Source organism: Prunus mume, linkage group LG1 (genome assembly GCF_029339155.1).
Source record: "Prunus mume cultivar Tortuosa linkage group LG1, ASM2933915v1, whole genome shotgun sequence".
In the NCBI taxonomy this organism is placed as follows: Eukaryota; Viridiplantae; Streptophyta; class Magnoliopsida; order Rosales; family Rosaceae; genus Prunus; species Prunus mume.
In genome coordinates this window covers 16,596,303-16,611,374 of record NC_142698.1, presented here as the reverse complement: position 1 = coordinate 16,611,374, position 15,072 = coordinate 16,596,303, and the positions used below count along the sequence as shown (strand labels likewise).

General features: G+C 38.8%; 5 protein-coding genes across 5 annotated transcripts; 1 reads left to right on the top strand and 4 right to left on the bottom strand.

Moving 5' to 3' along the window:
- Positions 1 to 998: 998 nt before the first annotated feature.
- On the bottom strand, positions 999 to 1,890 carry LOC103344527 (uncharacterized). The gene is made up of 2 exons (XM_008248123.3): positions 1,735 to 1,890; positions 999 to 1,551 (listed from the first exon to the last, which is right to left on the bottom strand). Exons 1-2 carry the CDS (start codon positions 1,750 to 1,752, stop codon positions 1,144 to 1,146), a joined length of 426 nt encoding a protein of 141 aa, XP_008246345.2. The 5' UTR covers positions 1,753 to 1,890; the 3' UTR covers positions 999 to 1,143.
- Positions 1,891 to 3,098: 1,208 nt separating this feature from the next.
- On the bottom strand, positions 3,099 to 7,201 carry LOC103344528 (organic solute transporter ostalpha protein (DUF300)). Its single transcript, XM_089043294.1, has 7 exons — positions 6,850 to 7,201; positions 6,345 to 6,689; positions 5,692 to 5,765; positions 5,143 to 5,292; positions 4,535 to 4,820; positions 4,090 to 4,323; positions 3,099 to 3,986 (listed from the first exon to the last, which is right to left on the bottom strand). Exons 2-7 carry the CDS (start codon positions 6,498 to 6,500, stop codon positions 3,621 to 3,623), a joined length of 1,266 nt encoding a protein of 421 aa, XP_088899420.1. The 5' UTR covers positions 6,501 to 6,689; positions 6,850 to 7,201; the 3' UTR covers positions 3,099 to 3,620.
- A 1,217-nt stretch (positions 7,202 to 8,418) lies between these two features.
- On the top strand, positions 8,419 to 13,613 carry EMB1138 (DEAD box RNA helicase (RH3)). Its single transcript, XM_008248125.2, has 10 exons — positions 8,419 to 9,151; positions 9,549 to 9,685; positions 9,775 to 10,189; positions 10,407 to 10,505; positions 10,941 to 11,165; positions 11,340 to 11,717; positions 11,867 to 12,010; positions 12,098 to 12,193; positions 12,294 to 12,595; positions 13,126 to 13,613. The coding sequence occupies exons 1-10, from the start codon at positions 8,726 to 8,728 to the stop codon at positions 13,208 to 13,210; spliced, it is 2,307 nt and encodes a 768-aa protein (XP_008246347.2). The 5' UTR covers positions 8,419 to 8,725; the 3' UTR covers positions 13,211 to 13,613.
- An 11-nt stretch (positions 13,614 to 13,624) lies between these two features.
- LOC148921160 (uncharacterized) lies at positions 13,625 to 13,927 on the bottom strand. The gene has a single exon (XM_089043288.1). It carries the CDS (start codon positions 13,925 to 13,927, stop codon positions 13,673 to 13,675), a length of 255 nt encoding a protein of 84 aa, XP_088899414.1. The 3' UTR covers positions 13,625 to 13,672.
- Positions 13,827 to 14,792, bottom strand: LOC103344530 (uncharacterized). Its single transcript, XM_008248127.2, has one exon. It carries the CDS (start codon positions 14,682 to 14,684, stop codon positions 13,962 to 13,964), a length of 723 nt encoding a protein of 240 aa, XP_008246349.2. The 5' UTR covers positions 14,685 to 14,792; the 3' UTR covers positions 13,827 to 13,961.
- Between the last annotated feature and the right edge of the window lie 280 nt (positions 14,793 to 15,072).

Genomic DNA, 15,072 nt, shown 5'->3' with positions numbered 1-15,072 from the left:
GTGTAAAAAAATATTGATCAATCTAGCCCGCTCATTTTATCATTCATATATTCCACCAACATCTGACGTTGATTTGCAATGAAGCCATGCCGTGATAATATATTTGTATAAAGAGCAAGAGCATGCTCAACCATGCCACTTTCTTCTGCCAGTAATAAAAAATGTACTAAAAAGATTAGATCTTTATGCGTAATCTTGGCAGTAGGAACACTTTTTAATCAAGAATATCATGATTAAGAAAAAGGGTTAACTCAGATGAGCTGGAATTTAATAAGATAAGCAGTCTAGCTTATAGAACACTTAAAGCTGAGTCACATAGTCTGGTTGGCTCTTATTAATTTATCCTGCATAAAATTAGTGACGGAAATACCAATCAACCTCAACCTCACTTTGCCCTAATAATCTGAATGTGCAGCAAGCAACAGTGGAGATGGCAATACCAGTGGATCACTAGGAAAAAAGGGTTTTCACCAAAAAAGCAAAAGAAAAAGGGGCAAAGTGTAAACAGAATATGAAGGGTAAAAGCTATTGCTTTTGTGATCAATTTCAACAGGACTTTAAACAGTCTAAGGGCAGCATGCAATGCAAGGTGCAAAAGTCACAGTTCCCCAACAATGACTTTTTTGCTTCATCTTTCATTCAAACTTGGATCCTTGAGCTGCTGCTTGACCTTTTTGGGTTTTGCCCTCCCTATAGAGTTCAAACTTTCAACTTGATTGAATTGCACAAATTTTTGTTCCCATTTGCCTCTTTGCTAAGGCCAACAGCTGCCTTATTCCAAGCCAAAAATGGACCTCAAACTTTGTGTAACCCAGAAACCAAACCCTTAGAAGATGGTATCCATTCCATTCTACTTTGAGATTCTCAATCTCATCATACATAAACTAAGATTTTATTATTTTGGGATTCTCACACCAATTATATATAAATTACCCCAAACCCCCACCCTTAAAATAGAAATAAAAAATAGCATGACATTAAAAACTAGCATCACCAAATAAATAGAATGGAAATAATGTATATAACTAGTTAACTCGTGGGAACAACACCAAAATTTGGCACTTTTTTCTTCTAAAATAAAGAAAACCAAAAGAAAAAAAAAAGGGAAAAAAAATAGAAATTACAAGAGTACCAGTACTTCTTCTACCAGAAACAGTAGGAGTTATTGCATTTGCGGGTATGGTGGTAATTGTTCAGGAGACGGCAGAGTCTTCTTCTCCGGTAGGCAAGTCCATATCTGAGTCTAAAGCAGACCAACTTCCTAAGCTTCCGAGCTGAACGCAGCCTCAGCCATATGACCTTCTTGGCTTTGCAAAAAGACCCTTTGATCCTCTCTGTCAGGCTCTTCTTCCTGCTGAACTGATAGCTTCTAAGAAAAAGCTGCCTCTTCTCCATCATCGTGTAGTTGTTGCTGCTCAGCTCCATGTAGCTGTTGTAATAGCACCCACTGCCGCTGCTGCTGCTATTCAATGAGTTACTTCTACTGATTGATGGGTTTGGGCCCACATGGTGAATGCTCTGTCCCCACAGGGCGGCCATTGAGGAACTTAGCTAGAGGGAGAACAGAGAAAACAGAGAGACAGAGACAGAAACAGAGAGAGAGAGGACTTAGTTGTCTTTTCCTTTGGGTGTGTGAGAGGAGTTATGAGATGGAGGTTGAAGAAGAGGGTGGGGGGTTTAAAGAGAAATATAAAGGTTGGTTTGAGAGTCTGGAAGTGCATAAATTATACGAACCTGTGTTGGTGAAGTCATAAGTTGGGCAAGCGAGCAGTGGGCCGCCACAGGAGCTAGCTAGCCAAGACTGCTTGGCTTGCTTGCTGCCTCATTGCTTTTTCTTCTCTTCTAAATTAGCATCCCTCTCTCTCTCTCTCTCTCTCTCTCTCTCTCTCTCTCCCCAATCCTATATAGTAATTTTCTTTACTTTAACACGTGGTCGGATAAGCTCATGGTCTTTTTAGATAGACGGTCACGTGCCTTTTGTGTTTTGGCTTTCCCTTTTACTTCTTGGACTTTCTTTCCTTCACTCTTGTTATTGCATGAGAGAAATGGGATCGTTAGGTTCTATGATGCTATGATGCCATCATCCTTTTAACTTTTTTGCTTTTACCAACTTGATCATCTTTTCAGGTTATTCTAATCAGCACTCGGAATATGAGAAAACTTCTCAGTCACCGGTTCTATACAACATTGTATTTATCTTTCTTATTACGTTGCAACTACACACAATTATGAGAGAAATAAACACACTGTTATATGCAACCGATTACACTTAATTATATGTTTTTTTAAGGAAAACAACCCAATAATAGCCTAAAAAATGGATTCTACATAGCCAGATTTCACTTCATTAGGAGTGTTTATGTAGATGATAGGACTAGTTTATGCCATTTGAGCATTAATCCTCAACCAAGTTGAGTTCTAACTTCAATACTTTAAAAAATGCCATTATAAAACTAGCTTTGAGTTGTTTGAAGAAGCAGCAACAGAGTAAGACAGATAAGCCAAGGCTGCTGAGTGACTTGCGTGAGATGAGAAAATTGTCCAACGATTATTATAAAAGGTCAATACCAAATAAAGAGAATGCATCAACTCCCCAATAGTTATTAAAAAGTTAGTCAATACCAATTATAGAAGAGATTAATGCATGTAATGTAAGTCTTAACCAACCCGTACATTTTACATGTTCTACCTTTACAAGTTTACTATTTATGAATTATAAGTAGGTCATGCTGCAATTTATATAGTCGCTCTTTCAACTCCCGTGCTCATGACAACATCTCAAGTTTCAAACCAGATGCACCAAGAGTCATGGGAGGACTTAGCGTCTAAGGCTCTCTAAGAAACTCTGCTCCACCTCAGCAAACTAAACAAAATTCTAAGCTAATTCAGCAAACACAAAAATTAATAGTCAATCATATCCAGAAGACTATCGCTTTCGTTCGTGACGAAAAACCCGATAGTCATGGTTGCCAGACTAGCATTTTAGCACGGTCAGTCTGCATCATCCTTGCCTCATCAAATGTAAGAATCAGAACCTCAATCAATCATTTCAATAACAAAGGATAGTCAAACCTGCACAATCACATACATAATAGGAGTATATCAAAACATCTTTGATTGCACTGCCATGCAACTGGTAAAATCATTATTGGTAACTACAATTAAAACTGCTCTCTCATCTCCTTGATTGTTTGGCAAGAATACAAAAGGAACAACAAGACGAACCATGTACCAAGGCCCAACTCAGAAAAAAAAATTTCGATATCAAGTCTATGAGAATCCAATAAGCAACAGAACTCTTCATTGGGCAACCAAAAAAGGAGGAAAAAAAAAAACAAAATCAATTTCTTGTTTCCTATTGTGATCTAGCAAGTATGACAATTAGATTTTCTGTATCTACAATGCACACTGAACTAACAAGCCATTGAAAACAATTTCAGTGGGAAGCCTGATGTTTGTGATGACAGAGCATCAAACTGAAGAGCGGTAGACGGAGTATACCAACACCAATATCACCACACAATTAAGCAAATGAAGCTTCACCGAAACCCCATAACCCTTTTAATACTTCTTTCCCGGTATGAACATTCTTCATAACTGGCTACCACAGTCTGTTCTTGTCACCTAGTACCACCTTCATTTGCTGAAGGAACCTTTGCGGGGTAGCTGGTCAAGTCCAAGTCAATAAGTGACATGTCATATGGCACTGATGAAGCATTTGAGGTATCAACAAGCAGGGAAGACTTCATTGCATCTGAATTTGCAGAATCAGGGATTGGGCCAGAGTTATTGGGAGTGCTTGAACTAGAAGATGAGAGACTGGAAAGCTGTATGTCATCTATCTTGTTCCCAAAAATGTGCTTGTTTCTTCTGACAGCATCCATCTCTGGCCCAGTCGGCACAAACGTGCGTGACCGATACTTCCTCTTTCCCTCATCACCCTCACTATGGTTGTAAAGTACATAATCATGATAGGTAGGGGCAAACTGCACAGTTACATATACTCATCAGAAAGGTTGAGCCAAGTTAAAAGAGAAATATAACCATCTATGCTAGGCCATGGCAGAAATAACAATTTGAAAGGCTCACCTGGTGGACTGTATCATGGTAGAAGTCATTCAATTTTAAGGCATGTGCAAGGCTTCCAGTCAGACCTCGAGGCCCGCCAATATTTGCACCAGCATACTCCTTGTAGGGAAATGCATATAGATGACCAACAGCAGCAATTAGCATCTCAACACATATTATGAAATTTTGATATTGAGCAGCATCCTCTGCATTCTTTATTAATCCAGATTTGGCAGCAAGGAAAACCAACACACCCTAAAAGGTAGACAATAAGAGTCAGAAACGTACTGAATAAGTTTGCAACATGAGCCTCCCTATCAACAGGAAAAAAAACATTCTACATCTTTTGCTCTTAATGCATAAGCATGCGATCCACAGATAAGTGCAAATTGCTAACACACAAGGCACCAAACAAAGTTTGCATCTTTAAAAATTTTGCCACTAATAAAGTGAGACGCATGTTTACCTGCCAATAAGTGAGGAAAACAACAGATTTGATTATAATAAACTTTGGAACTGGATTGAATGGCTGAAGCAGATCTCTGCAAGCCACATAAAACAATGCCAAAGCATAAAGAGCCATCGTGTATGAGATTGTATAGATAATAGTGAGATACAGGTACGACTGATTTGGACTGAAATTTCCATCTGCATATTTCCCTTTTGCGTAAAGTATGAGCGTAACGGCAACTAATACAGGCTTCAGTATAACAAACTGCAAACAGCCTTGCTTGCACCTACGTATAAAACGCCTGCATTAACAGTTTTAAGTGTATGAGTTCATCATCATCTCATAAATACAACATTATGACATATTGTTATATAAGAAACCTCCATATTTTCCAGAGATCTCCTTAGCTATGCAGTGCTCTGCCTATTATGTAGAGATTCTGATTTTATATATGTAAATAAAAACAAGGCTATTTACAAGTAATACATGAAAGACCAAGAGCACTGCTAACATTTGAAAATAGTACACAGATCCCATGTAATAATAGAATTCTGTGATTTTTCTTACACCGGAAATTCCTGGCTTGCAGATATTGGCAAATTAAGCATAGATTGTGAACTCACCCATCAAGAGGTATGGGAGGGAGGCAACATGTCATCAGAACCCACGAAGGCTTTAGAATCCTACCACTTAAACTTAGGACAACAGATCCTGGGCCACCAACCCATGCCAAGCACAGCGACAGAAAATTATAAATGACCCACGCTTCATAACTGAAACAGAAAGAATATAGCAATAGCATGAGGATAAAAGATACAGCTTGTAATTGCCTACATTTACTCAGAGAAACAGATACTTAAGCCCCAGCTTGTAATAAACAGGTTAGAGAGAGAGAAGTAGCAAATGGGAGGGGGAAATTTGCCCTTGGGTTCACAAATCCCTCTCCACAAGAGGTCACCCTCATAGCCAGACGTTAAGGGTAAAATGGTGAAATACTCCTCGAAGAAGTGTGAAATTGTTGAATTTATCCTATCATGTTACCTGAAGATCACCTTATTTTCTCCCCGTTTTACGTTCTTATTTAAACAAGGGAAACAAGGGCAGAGAAGGAACATAATATTTAGTAATTACATGTACAGTGGGAGCTTCATACAAATGAAAGAAACACTTACACTTCCCTGATGGAATTAAAGTAGATTGAGCTCCCAGGTAAAACAAGGGATAAGAAAGACATCAATGCATATATCTGTCAAGGAAAATAAAGATCACATTGGTTACGTAAGTAAAAATTCAACAGAAACAAGCATTTCCAAGGTGCGACCTCTAAAATATCTCAAAACCAAGACGAATAAAGGAAACAAAAAAAAAAAAAAACACAGAAAACTGCTGTTCTCCTCAATTTTTGGTGGGGAAGTGGTGGAACCAACAGGAACTACAAGGTCCTGGAGCACTCAATTGCAACACACCCTCGTATTGTTCATTTATCCCTTCAATTATGCTGGAAATTTTCTTAAAAGGCTCATGCATAAACAATCTATACATAGCACATGCAAGCAGCAACCTCAAGAGTAAACAACACAAGGAAATTGAAAACAGCACCAGAAGATAATCACCACTCCACGATTAACATTGACATGCCGAAAACTCAGTAAATGACAAAGAAGAAATTCATTCAGTTAACTTCACACAAAAGTCGAATGAAATAATGTAACCGTAGCTCTAAAAAGCTATGCAACGAAACTGATAAGAAAATTTGGGTATGATAAAATCCAAATGATACAAATGACAACATTTCAAAGTGGGGTTTTCTTCGTTAAATACTCACTGGGACCATAAAGATAATTCGGACAATGTATCTCTGATAAGTAGGTTCTGTGTAATTCATGAGGTGCCTGTAGATGTGCGAAATGGCCAAAGCCATGGCTCCAACAGTGCAGAAAAAAGCGACAATGCTCAGGTAGATTGGGACGGATGCCGCCATTTTGAAAACCTCTAATCAAACCAAGCCCCTTTGAGCTAGTCAATGATCAAAACCTGAGCAGAAGTGTTTATCAATATCTCTAAGCAATATTTTCGCTTGTTAGAAGTCGAAGAATTCCACCAAAGTGAGGGAAGGGTGGGGAATTCGTAAACCCTAACCCTCACACTCTATTTGAATTGCTTGAAATGCCTGCAACCGTTGAAAATAAATTCATCAAAAAAAAAAAAAAAGTGAAATCGAGAACGGGCAAACATCTCCGTTTAATTGGCTGCGGAGAAAAAAAAAAAGGGTTTTGACTGAATTTAATTGGGAAGACAAATTGAAGGCGAAAGCTTGAAGGCAACTTTACCTTTGAAGCGTTTGAAGAACTAAAAATTAGGTAGTCAAGGCGTGAAGGTCAATTTGGAGATCTGCGAATGAGATGTGAAACCGTCGCCTGCGATAAGATCAAAGGAAGAAGAAGAAGGAGGAGGAGGAGGAACAAGCAAAGGCCTCACAGGAAATGCTTTACTGGCTGGAACCCTTCCAGTCCCGCTGTACAACTAATCAACAAAATACACCATGAAAATTATGAAAATAGCTCCAACCTTTTTTAAAATTTTTTATGTTAACGTTACCTAATAATGACCCCTAATTAATTAATTAAATATATATTAATTTTCCCTTAAACATAAATAGTGTGAGTCAGTCCATAATTGGTTGGCAATCGAACTCCAACTGACCCCAGATATAGAATTATAAAATTATAGAATTGCAGTATCCTTCTATGTATTCCTCAAATATTTTAGGGGAATCTTGTGGCCTTCTCTAATTCTCTTTCTTTCTTGGCATGTGTATTCTCCTTACACTTAAAACAATGTCATTAATATATTATTCAAGTTAACTTTTGTTTTCCAAGTTTACCCTTATTAAATGTATTCAATTATCTAAAAATATTTCACAACTTTCTTACCATCTTATTAATTTTTTTTTAAGAACATATTTGCTTTTAAGAGGAAATGTCCCTTTTTTTTAAAATAAATTAAAAAAAACAAACAAAGGGTTTAGATAGAAAAAGAAAAAAAAAAAAAAGTCCTTCGTGTTTTAAAAAAAACGGACATTTCCTCTTTTTTGAAAAAAAAAAAGCATATATGTTCTTTAAAAAAAATGATTGACGTTAGAAAAAAATTAATAAGATAGTAAGAAAGTTGTGAAATGTTTTTGGATAAATTGAATACATTTAATAAGGGTAAACTTGGAAAACAAAAGTTAGCTAGTATAATATATTAATGATATTGTTTTAAGTGTAAGGAGAATGACACATGTCAAGCAAAGAAGGGAGAAGGTCCAAATGAGAAGGTTAGAGAGAAGGTTGCTAGAACATCTTGTGAGGTCTATCCTTATTTTAATTATCAAAATCGTTTATTTTTTAAGTTTTTAATTATAGGTCATTCGTTAAAAATAAAATAAAATAGGGCATATTAGGAAATGCTTTAAAAAGGATTAAAAGTGCTTCATAGAGCTTCTAAATAGTGCTCGAGAGAAAAACTTATAAATGCTTGTGGATCAAAAATGTTGACGTTTCTTTAATAAAGCGATTCTAAAAATACGTTCATAGATAGAAGTGTTTCATTCTCAAACTAACCCTTAAATAAATTGAAAACCATTAAAACATATTGAGTGGTCAAATGATTTTAAATTTATATGCAATACGTAAAAGATAAATGGTTTAGATCATTGTAATACAATACACTAGTGCCTAGAAAGGTTGGATTCAAGAAAAAAAAAACAGAAGAAAAAAAGAAAGAAAGAGGATAATAATAATAATAATAATAATAGTAACTACCGGCACCGGGTAGAAGAAAGCCCGGCGTTTTCGGGTCAAGTCGCAATTTGAATTTGGACCCGAGAAGAAATATCCGAGGCTCTGCGAAACATTAAAACCGAGGTGGAGGTTTGGGAGGCCATACATTCGCAAAGGGTGTAGTGTGGCCTTATCTCCCTCTCACACTCACTCTTCTCTTTCGCTCTATATTAAACCTACAGAGGCCGCCCCTTCATCGTTCCCATATCTTCAGACCTAAATTATCTTTGAGCCTCTCTGTCTCTCTCATTATCCTCTATCTTCTTCTTCTTGTTTTTCTCTTGGGACTTTCAGCGAGCACGTTGGGGTCAAAGAGATAAGAGAAGAAAGAAGGGCGAGTTAGAGCGAACAGAGCAAAGCCGCTTCTGCTATAGTTGCAGAAATGACTTCTATTATAGGCGTTTCTTCTATCTATCCCCAGACTCCATGTAGTGAGCTTTACAGAAGAGCAGCAGCTTCAACGACAACAACAACAGCTACAACTAGCAGCCCTTCTCTTTCTCTTGCGTTTCCAGATAGGCCTCACTTTAACAGTGTTTTGAGAGCCAAGAGTGGCCTGGTCAGGCAGTCTAGTCTTGTTGCTTCAGCTATTGCAACGCCCAATTCGGTGCTCAGTGAAGAGGCGTTCAAAGGGCTCGGTGGCTTCTCTAAAGACTCTCTGGACTCGGACTCGGAATATGACTCTGAAACTGAGCCAGCTTCTGCTGCCAGTGATGATGATGAGCTCGCTCTTTCCAAGTTGGGTTTGCCCCAGCGCCTCGTCAACAGCCTTGAGAAACGTGGCATTTCAAGCCTTTTCCCCATTCAGGTACTTTGTTCCTCTCTCTGGTTTTGCTTTTCTTATCTTTTTATTTTAAAAGTTATGTTTTTTTTTCCTGCAATGATGAACTTACTCTAATTTAGTTTTTGTCACAACCCTTTTGAGCATCATCCTTTAGATTGTGTGTTTGTATGGCGGTATGTAAGCTTTCTGCAGATTAAAACATTTTGGTGCCCTTCATAACATTATCCATTATCTACCTGCATTTTCTTTGTTCATACTCCCATGTTGCGTTGTTTGTCTTATTGGCGCGTAAATATTTTAATCTCATCACACAGTGACCTTTTCTTGTCAAATTTAACATTTTTATATTTATGTATCCAAAAATGTTTATCTAGGTATGTGTATGATGATTTTCTACTTACTTTTTTCTTTAAAATTTTAGAGGGCTGTGCTAGTACCTGCATTGGAAGGTCGAGATATCATTGCTCGTGCAAAGACTGGGACTGGAAAGACATTAGCCTTCGGAATTCCAATACTGAAGCGCCTCACAGAGGATGATGAACAAAGAAGTTCTCATAGGTACCAATTTTTTTTTTCACACATTAGAACTAAAGAATATTATTTTTTGAAAATCTTTTGATGAATTTCTCTATTTTCTCCTTTTATAGGCGGACTGGTTATCTTCCTAGAGTTCTGGTCCTTGCACCTACTCGGGAGTTAGCGAAACAAGTGGAAAAGGAGATTAAAGAATCTGCACCTTATCTAAACACTGTTTGTGTGTATGGGGGAGTTTCGTACATAACACAACAAAGTGCTCTCTCGCGTGGAGTTGATGTGGTGGTTGGAACTCCTGGTCGAATTATTGACCTGATTAATGGTAACAGCCTCAAACTGGGCGAAGTTCAATATTTGGTACTCGATGAAGCTGATTCAATGCTTGCTGTTGGATTTGAGGAGGATGTGGAAGTAATTTTGCAAAAGCTTCCAACTCAGAGGCAAAGCATGCTGTTTTCTGCAACTATGCCTACTTGGGTGAAAAAACTAGCACGGAAATACTTGGACAACCCATTGACGATTGATTTGGTAAATGTTAATTCTTTAGGTTTCTTTCTTTTCTTTGTTTATAATCTTGTGCAATTAGAATATGGCATGGAGTTAAGCTTACAAATATGTATACTGGATTTTAAAGCCAATGGAAGTTGTAGTTGTTTAAACTTTAAAGTAATGTCAAAGTCCTAATTCGGCATTTCTTATGTTTATATTGTAAAGTGGAAAGTAAATCCTTTCTTATTTTCCAAAGGTTGGTGACCAAGAGGAGAAGCTTGCAGAAGGGATCAAACTTTATGCTTTATCAACCACTGGATCTTCAAAGCGGACCATTCTTAGTGACCTTATAACGGTAAGAGTTGGAACTCTTTATTTTTGTCTTGTTTTGGCTCATTTTGAACAAGATAGGGAAATATTGTAACTTCTGATGTGTTAGAAATCTCAGCCAGCCAAGTCCACTATTTGAAAAGGAGGAATGTTTCATATGCATGCCTTTCTGATAGAACTTAATCATTGTCATGATATCTCATAACTGACATACTATGAAAAAAAAAAAAAAAAAAAAGAACTTTCTTGCCTCATGGTATCTAATTTTCTCATAACTGCGGATGGTGATGTTGATTATATCTATTTGAACTGACAGATGTTTCATATGCATGGCTTTCTGATAGAACTTAACTATTGCCATGGTATCTCATAACCTGTCATAAGATGGATCCGCATAGTTATACATTATTTCAAAAAGGGAACATTTATCGCATAGCACTGAAGAATGTCATATCTTCAGGTTTATGCAAAGGGTGGGAAGACCATTGTTTTTACACAAACAAAACGAGATGCTGATGAAGTCTCAATGTCATTAACAACTAGCATAGCTTCTGAGGCATTGCATGGAGATATATCGCAGCATCAAAGAGAGAGAACATTAAATGGTTTTCGGCAAGGGAAATTCACTGTGCTTGTTGCCACTGATGTTGCATCCCGTGGACTTGATATTCCCAATGTTGATTTGGTAAGCTCCAGGAGTTACCTATGATTCCTAATCAAATTTTAATTATACTTCTTTTGGTCCTAGTACACGTTTATATGAAACTATTACCACTCTGTATGTCTTTACCAGAGTTCAGTTGCCAACACCTTGATAAGCCTGTGGCCTCAATAATTTTTTTTCCTTTTCTTTTTCCAGGTGATCCACTATGAACTTCCCAATGATTCAGAGACATTTGTACATCGTTCTGGGCGTACTGGACGTGCAGGGAAACAAGGTACTGCCGTTCTGATGTTTACTAACAACCAGAGGAGAACAGTTAGAACTCTTGAGCGTGATGTGGGGTGCAAGTTTGAGTTTGTTAGTCCCCCAACTATTGAAGAAGTTTTGGAATCTTCTGCTCAGCACGTGGTTGCTACTCTCAGTGGAGTTCATCCTGAATCTGTACAATTTTTCACACCAACTGCACAGAAATTGATTGATGAACAGGGAACAAATGCCCTTGCTGCTGCACTAGCACAGTTGAGTGGATTTTCTCGACCTCCATCATCCCGGTCCCTTATCACTCACGAGCAGGTAATTATCAAAGTCAATTTAGGCTTAATTTTCTGTTTAGGTTGTTTATTTTCTTGGTGGAGTGAGATTTAGGGTTTAGGGGGTGTGTGTGTTTTGGAACTTTCCTCTGGTATTTTGTTATATTATTTGAACTGGAAAATTATATGCAGGGATGGACGACATTGCAAATTATTAGAGATCCAGCTTTTGCCAGAGGGTTCCTGTCTGCTAGATCTGTCACTGGGTTTCTTTCAGATGTTTATTCTGCAGCTGCTGATGAAGTTGGAAAAATACATATAATTGCGGACGAAAGGGTTTGTATTTACAACATCTCATGCTTATTTTGATCCAGTGCTTTAATTCATTTCACTTGAAAAAAAATTTGATGGTGATAATATCAGGTTCAAGGAGCAGTTTTTGATCTTCCAGAAGAGATTGCAAAAGAGTTACTAAATAGACAAATACCTCCTGGAAACACTATTTCCAAGATAACCAAGGTCTACTTTTGCTTTCGGTCACTTTCTCATAATAGCAGCTTTTGCATGAAAAAACTACTAACAGAGATGTTTATGTGCATGTATTATTCTGTGTTGTCAGTTGCCAGCTCTGCAAGATGATGGGCCAGTGAATGACTACTATGGCAGATTTTCAGGCAGAGATCGGAATAGTCGACGGGGAGGTTCTAGGGATCGTCAAGGATCATCAGGTTTTAGAAGTTCCAGGGGTTGGGGTTCCAGTGATGGTGCTGATGATTCATTTAGGAGTGGTGGTAGAGGTGGTGGTAGAGGTGGTGGTCGAAGTTATGGAAATAGCAACAGTCAATCTCGGACTTCAAGAAGCATAGATGATGATTGGCTTATTGGAGGTAGACCATCAAGCAGGTCATCATCCCGAGACAGGTATATTATCTACACATTTCAAGTTTCTCATTCTTTCTTGAGTTAACATTGAAAGAAGAATAACCGTTACGCTAGCAAATTAAAAACATCTAATAGTGCAGTGATCTTATAATCTCAAGTAGAAGAATGTGCTCACTTGGTAAAATATATACAGAGTCTGAACTTGTTATGAACTTATGAGCCAGCAACGACAGTTCTTAGTGTACATTGTTGATGAGTTTGGGAATTATTTTTCTTTGTTTTTAATCTCTCTTTCAAAATTTTCCCTCCCTACTCTTATGCTAATAATCAATTGCCTTCTCTGAAATGAGACTTGGGTCTAAACCGGCGTTATGTATTAGTCAGGGCTCAACTAACTGAGATGGAAAGAGATTGCATTCCTGGCATAATGAACTTTTAATTTACTAGAATAGCTTACTGTTTGATATTCAAATCAATAAGGTTTTCTCAACTTATGGTCCCATAGGGTAGTGGTTGCTCCTTGATTGATATTCAAATTTGCACAACTGAAATTATATCTGAATTTGCAGTTCCAGAAGCTTTGGAGGTTCCTGTTTCAATTGTGGGAGGTCTGGCCACAGGGCATCAGAATGCCCTACCAAGCAAGGATATTAGATGTGCATCCGTAAACATCAGTTTTGCAGAACCATTGGTGGGTTACGTGCATCCTTAGACATAAGTTTTCCAGCACCATGGTGGGTTAGAGGCTGCTGCTGCCGCCGCTATTTGTGTTTGTGGGGCATCCGTGGTCAATGAGATTGGGAGATGCTGCTACTCCAGCGTGTTTACAAGAATCAAATTGAACGATACTTCTAAAAGAGCTATAGGAATTAATTTTGAACTGCTCTCTCTCTCTCTCTCTCTCTCACGTATGTATTTTGTTTGACATTATAATCAGTGAATGTAGGTGTGTTTTTAAATTTACGTAGGTGTTAAACATTTCTTGAAGAAAAAGTTATGTCTCATGTCCTAAAGTTTGAATTGTTTTGAAGAGCAATATTTCCTCTGTTTCTCACCAGTCATCAGAGATTTAACTTTGAATTGTTTGAATTGGCATTTCATTTCAAGTTCCAAACTTCAAAACAAAAACGAGAACATAGAACGAGCAAATCTATCTACTTGGCCGAAGAGAATGTTGATGACGCTTCTAACCACAGGCCCTCTCTTGCTCTTAAGAACCTCCCTCACAGCTTTCTCGTCCGGCACAAACCCCTTACCTTTCATCTCCACCAGCAACTCCCTCCCCTCCTCTGCCCTCTCCTCCTGCCTCGCAAACCCCTCGAACACCACCGTGTAGGTACCGGCATTGGGCTGCATTCCCTTCCCCATCATCTCCAGCAAATACTTCTTGGCATCCCCAAGGAACTTACAGCTGGGGTCGGCAGCCAGCGTCCTTGATGAGAACAGTGTAAGTGTAGGCGTTCGGGGCGACCCCAGAGGCTAACATGCGCAGGTACACCTTGAGAGCCTCCTTGGTCTTGCCGGCATTGGCGTAGGCCTCTATGACGGCAGTGTGTGAAACGACGTCTGGCATATGACCCTTGTCCTTGATATGAGCAAAGAGCTCCAGGGCCTCGTGGGTTAAGCCGTCTTTGGACAATGCGTCGAACATCTTGACTGCATTGTTGGTGAGGCCATCGGTGCGCATCTTGTGGAAGACTTCTTGCAGGTCTTTTGGGTCTTCTGGGTCCTCGATGGTGGGCTTCTTGTTGAAAGGGTCGTACGGGGTAGGGAGCTTCGACTTGTCGATCTCTTTGGTGGGGGTTTTCGTCGTCGTTTCGTCATCGTCTTCGTCGTCTGAAGGGAGAGAGAAGTTAACCTTGGTATTGACTTTGGTGCTGGATTCAGAGGAGCTGAAGAACCTAACACTATTGAAGGTACGAAAAGGAGATAGCGATAGTGGGAGAAGCAACCTCCTGTGGTGGTTTTCTGTGAGTGAAGAAGAAGAAGCAAAAGAGATGGTTTTGTTGGAGTGGTTGGCTGCAGCTATGGCTATGAGACGCTTACTGAGAACAAAGGAGAAAGGATTGGACTTGTAGTTAGAGGCGGTAAGAAGAAGGAAGGCCCTAGATACTAACGTCCCTGCCATTGATCTCTCTTCTTCCTGGTATCAGTTTGCGTCTTCCAGGCGTCTGGGCTTTGAGTTTCTAGCTTCTACTCCCAGTTTCTGAAGGTTCCAGTTGGGGTCTAGTGGGTCATGTGGGCCCATTGATCCTAATATACTTAAGCAGTATAGCCGGCCGACTATACTACTTTTTATTTTAAAAAATAGTCTCTCCGCGCCGGCTGTACTCTTTGACACGTGGCAAAATGGCGCAAAGCCCCAGGCGGGTCCCCTTATTTATATTTTATTATGAAAAGCGTATAGCCGGCTATACTACGATTTTTAATTATTGAAAAAATAGTATGGCCACACGGCTATACGTTTTTACACGTGGTGACGTTATATGAAAATAGTATAGCCGAGCGGCTGTACT

Bases quoted from the DNA above. Each gene is read 5' to 3' on its own strand.
- LOC103344528 (XM_089043294.1), bottom strand. From the start codon at position 6,500: ATGGCGGCATCCGTCCCAATCTACCTGAGCATTGTCGCTTTTTTCTGC. The intron at 4,324-4,534 runs GTAAACATGCGT...TCTACCTTTTAG, and splicing joins TTTTCCTCACTTATTGGCAG to GGTGTGTTGGTTTTCCTTGC. The intron at 3,987-4,089 runs GTGAGCCTTTCA...GTAACTGTGCAG, and splicing joins ACCATGATACAGTCCACCAG to TTTGCCCCTACCTATCATGA.
- EMB1138 (XM_008248125.2), top strand. From the start codon at position 8,726: ATGACTTCTATTATAGGCGTTTCTTCTATCTATCCCCAGACTCCATGT. The intron at 11,166-11,339 runs GTAAGCTCCAGG...TTCTTTTTCCAG, and splicing joins ATATTCCCAATGTTGATTTG to GTGATCCACTATGAACTTCC. The intron at 11,718-11,866 runs GTAATTATCAAA...AATTATATGCAG, and splicing joins CCCTTATCACTCACGAGCAG to GGATGGACGACATTGCAAAT.
- LOC148921160 (XM_089043288.1), bottom strand. From the start codon at position 13,927: ATGATGGGGAAGGGAATGCAGCCCAATGCCGGTACCTACACGGTGGTG.
- LOC103344530 (XM_008248127.2), bottom strand. From the start codon at position 14,684: ATGGCAGGGACGTTAGTATCTAGGGCCTTCCTTCTTCTTACCGCCTCT.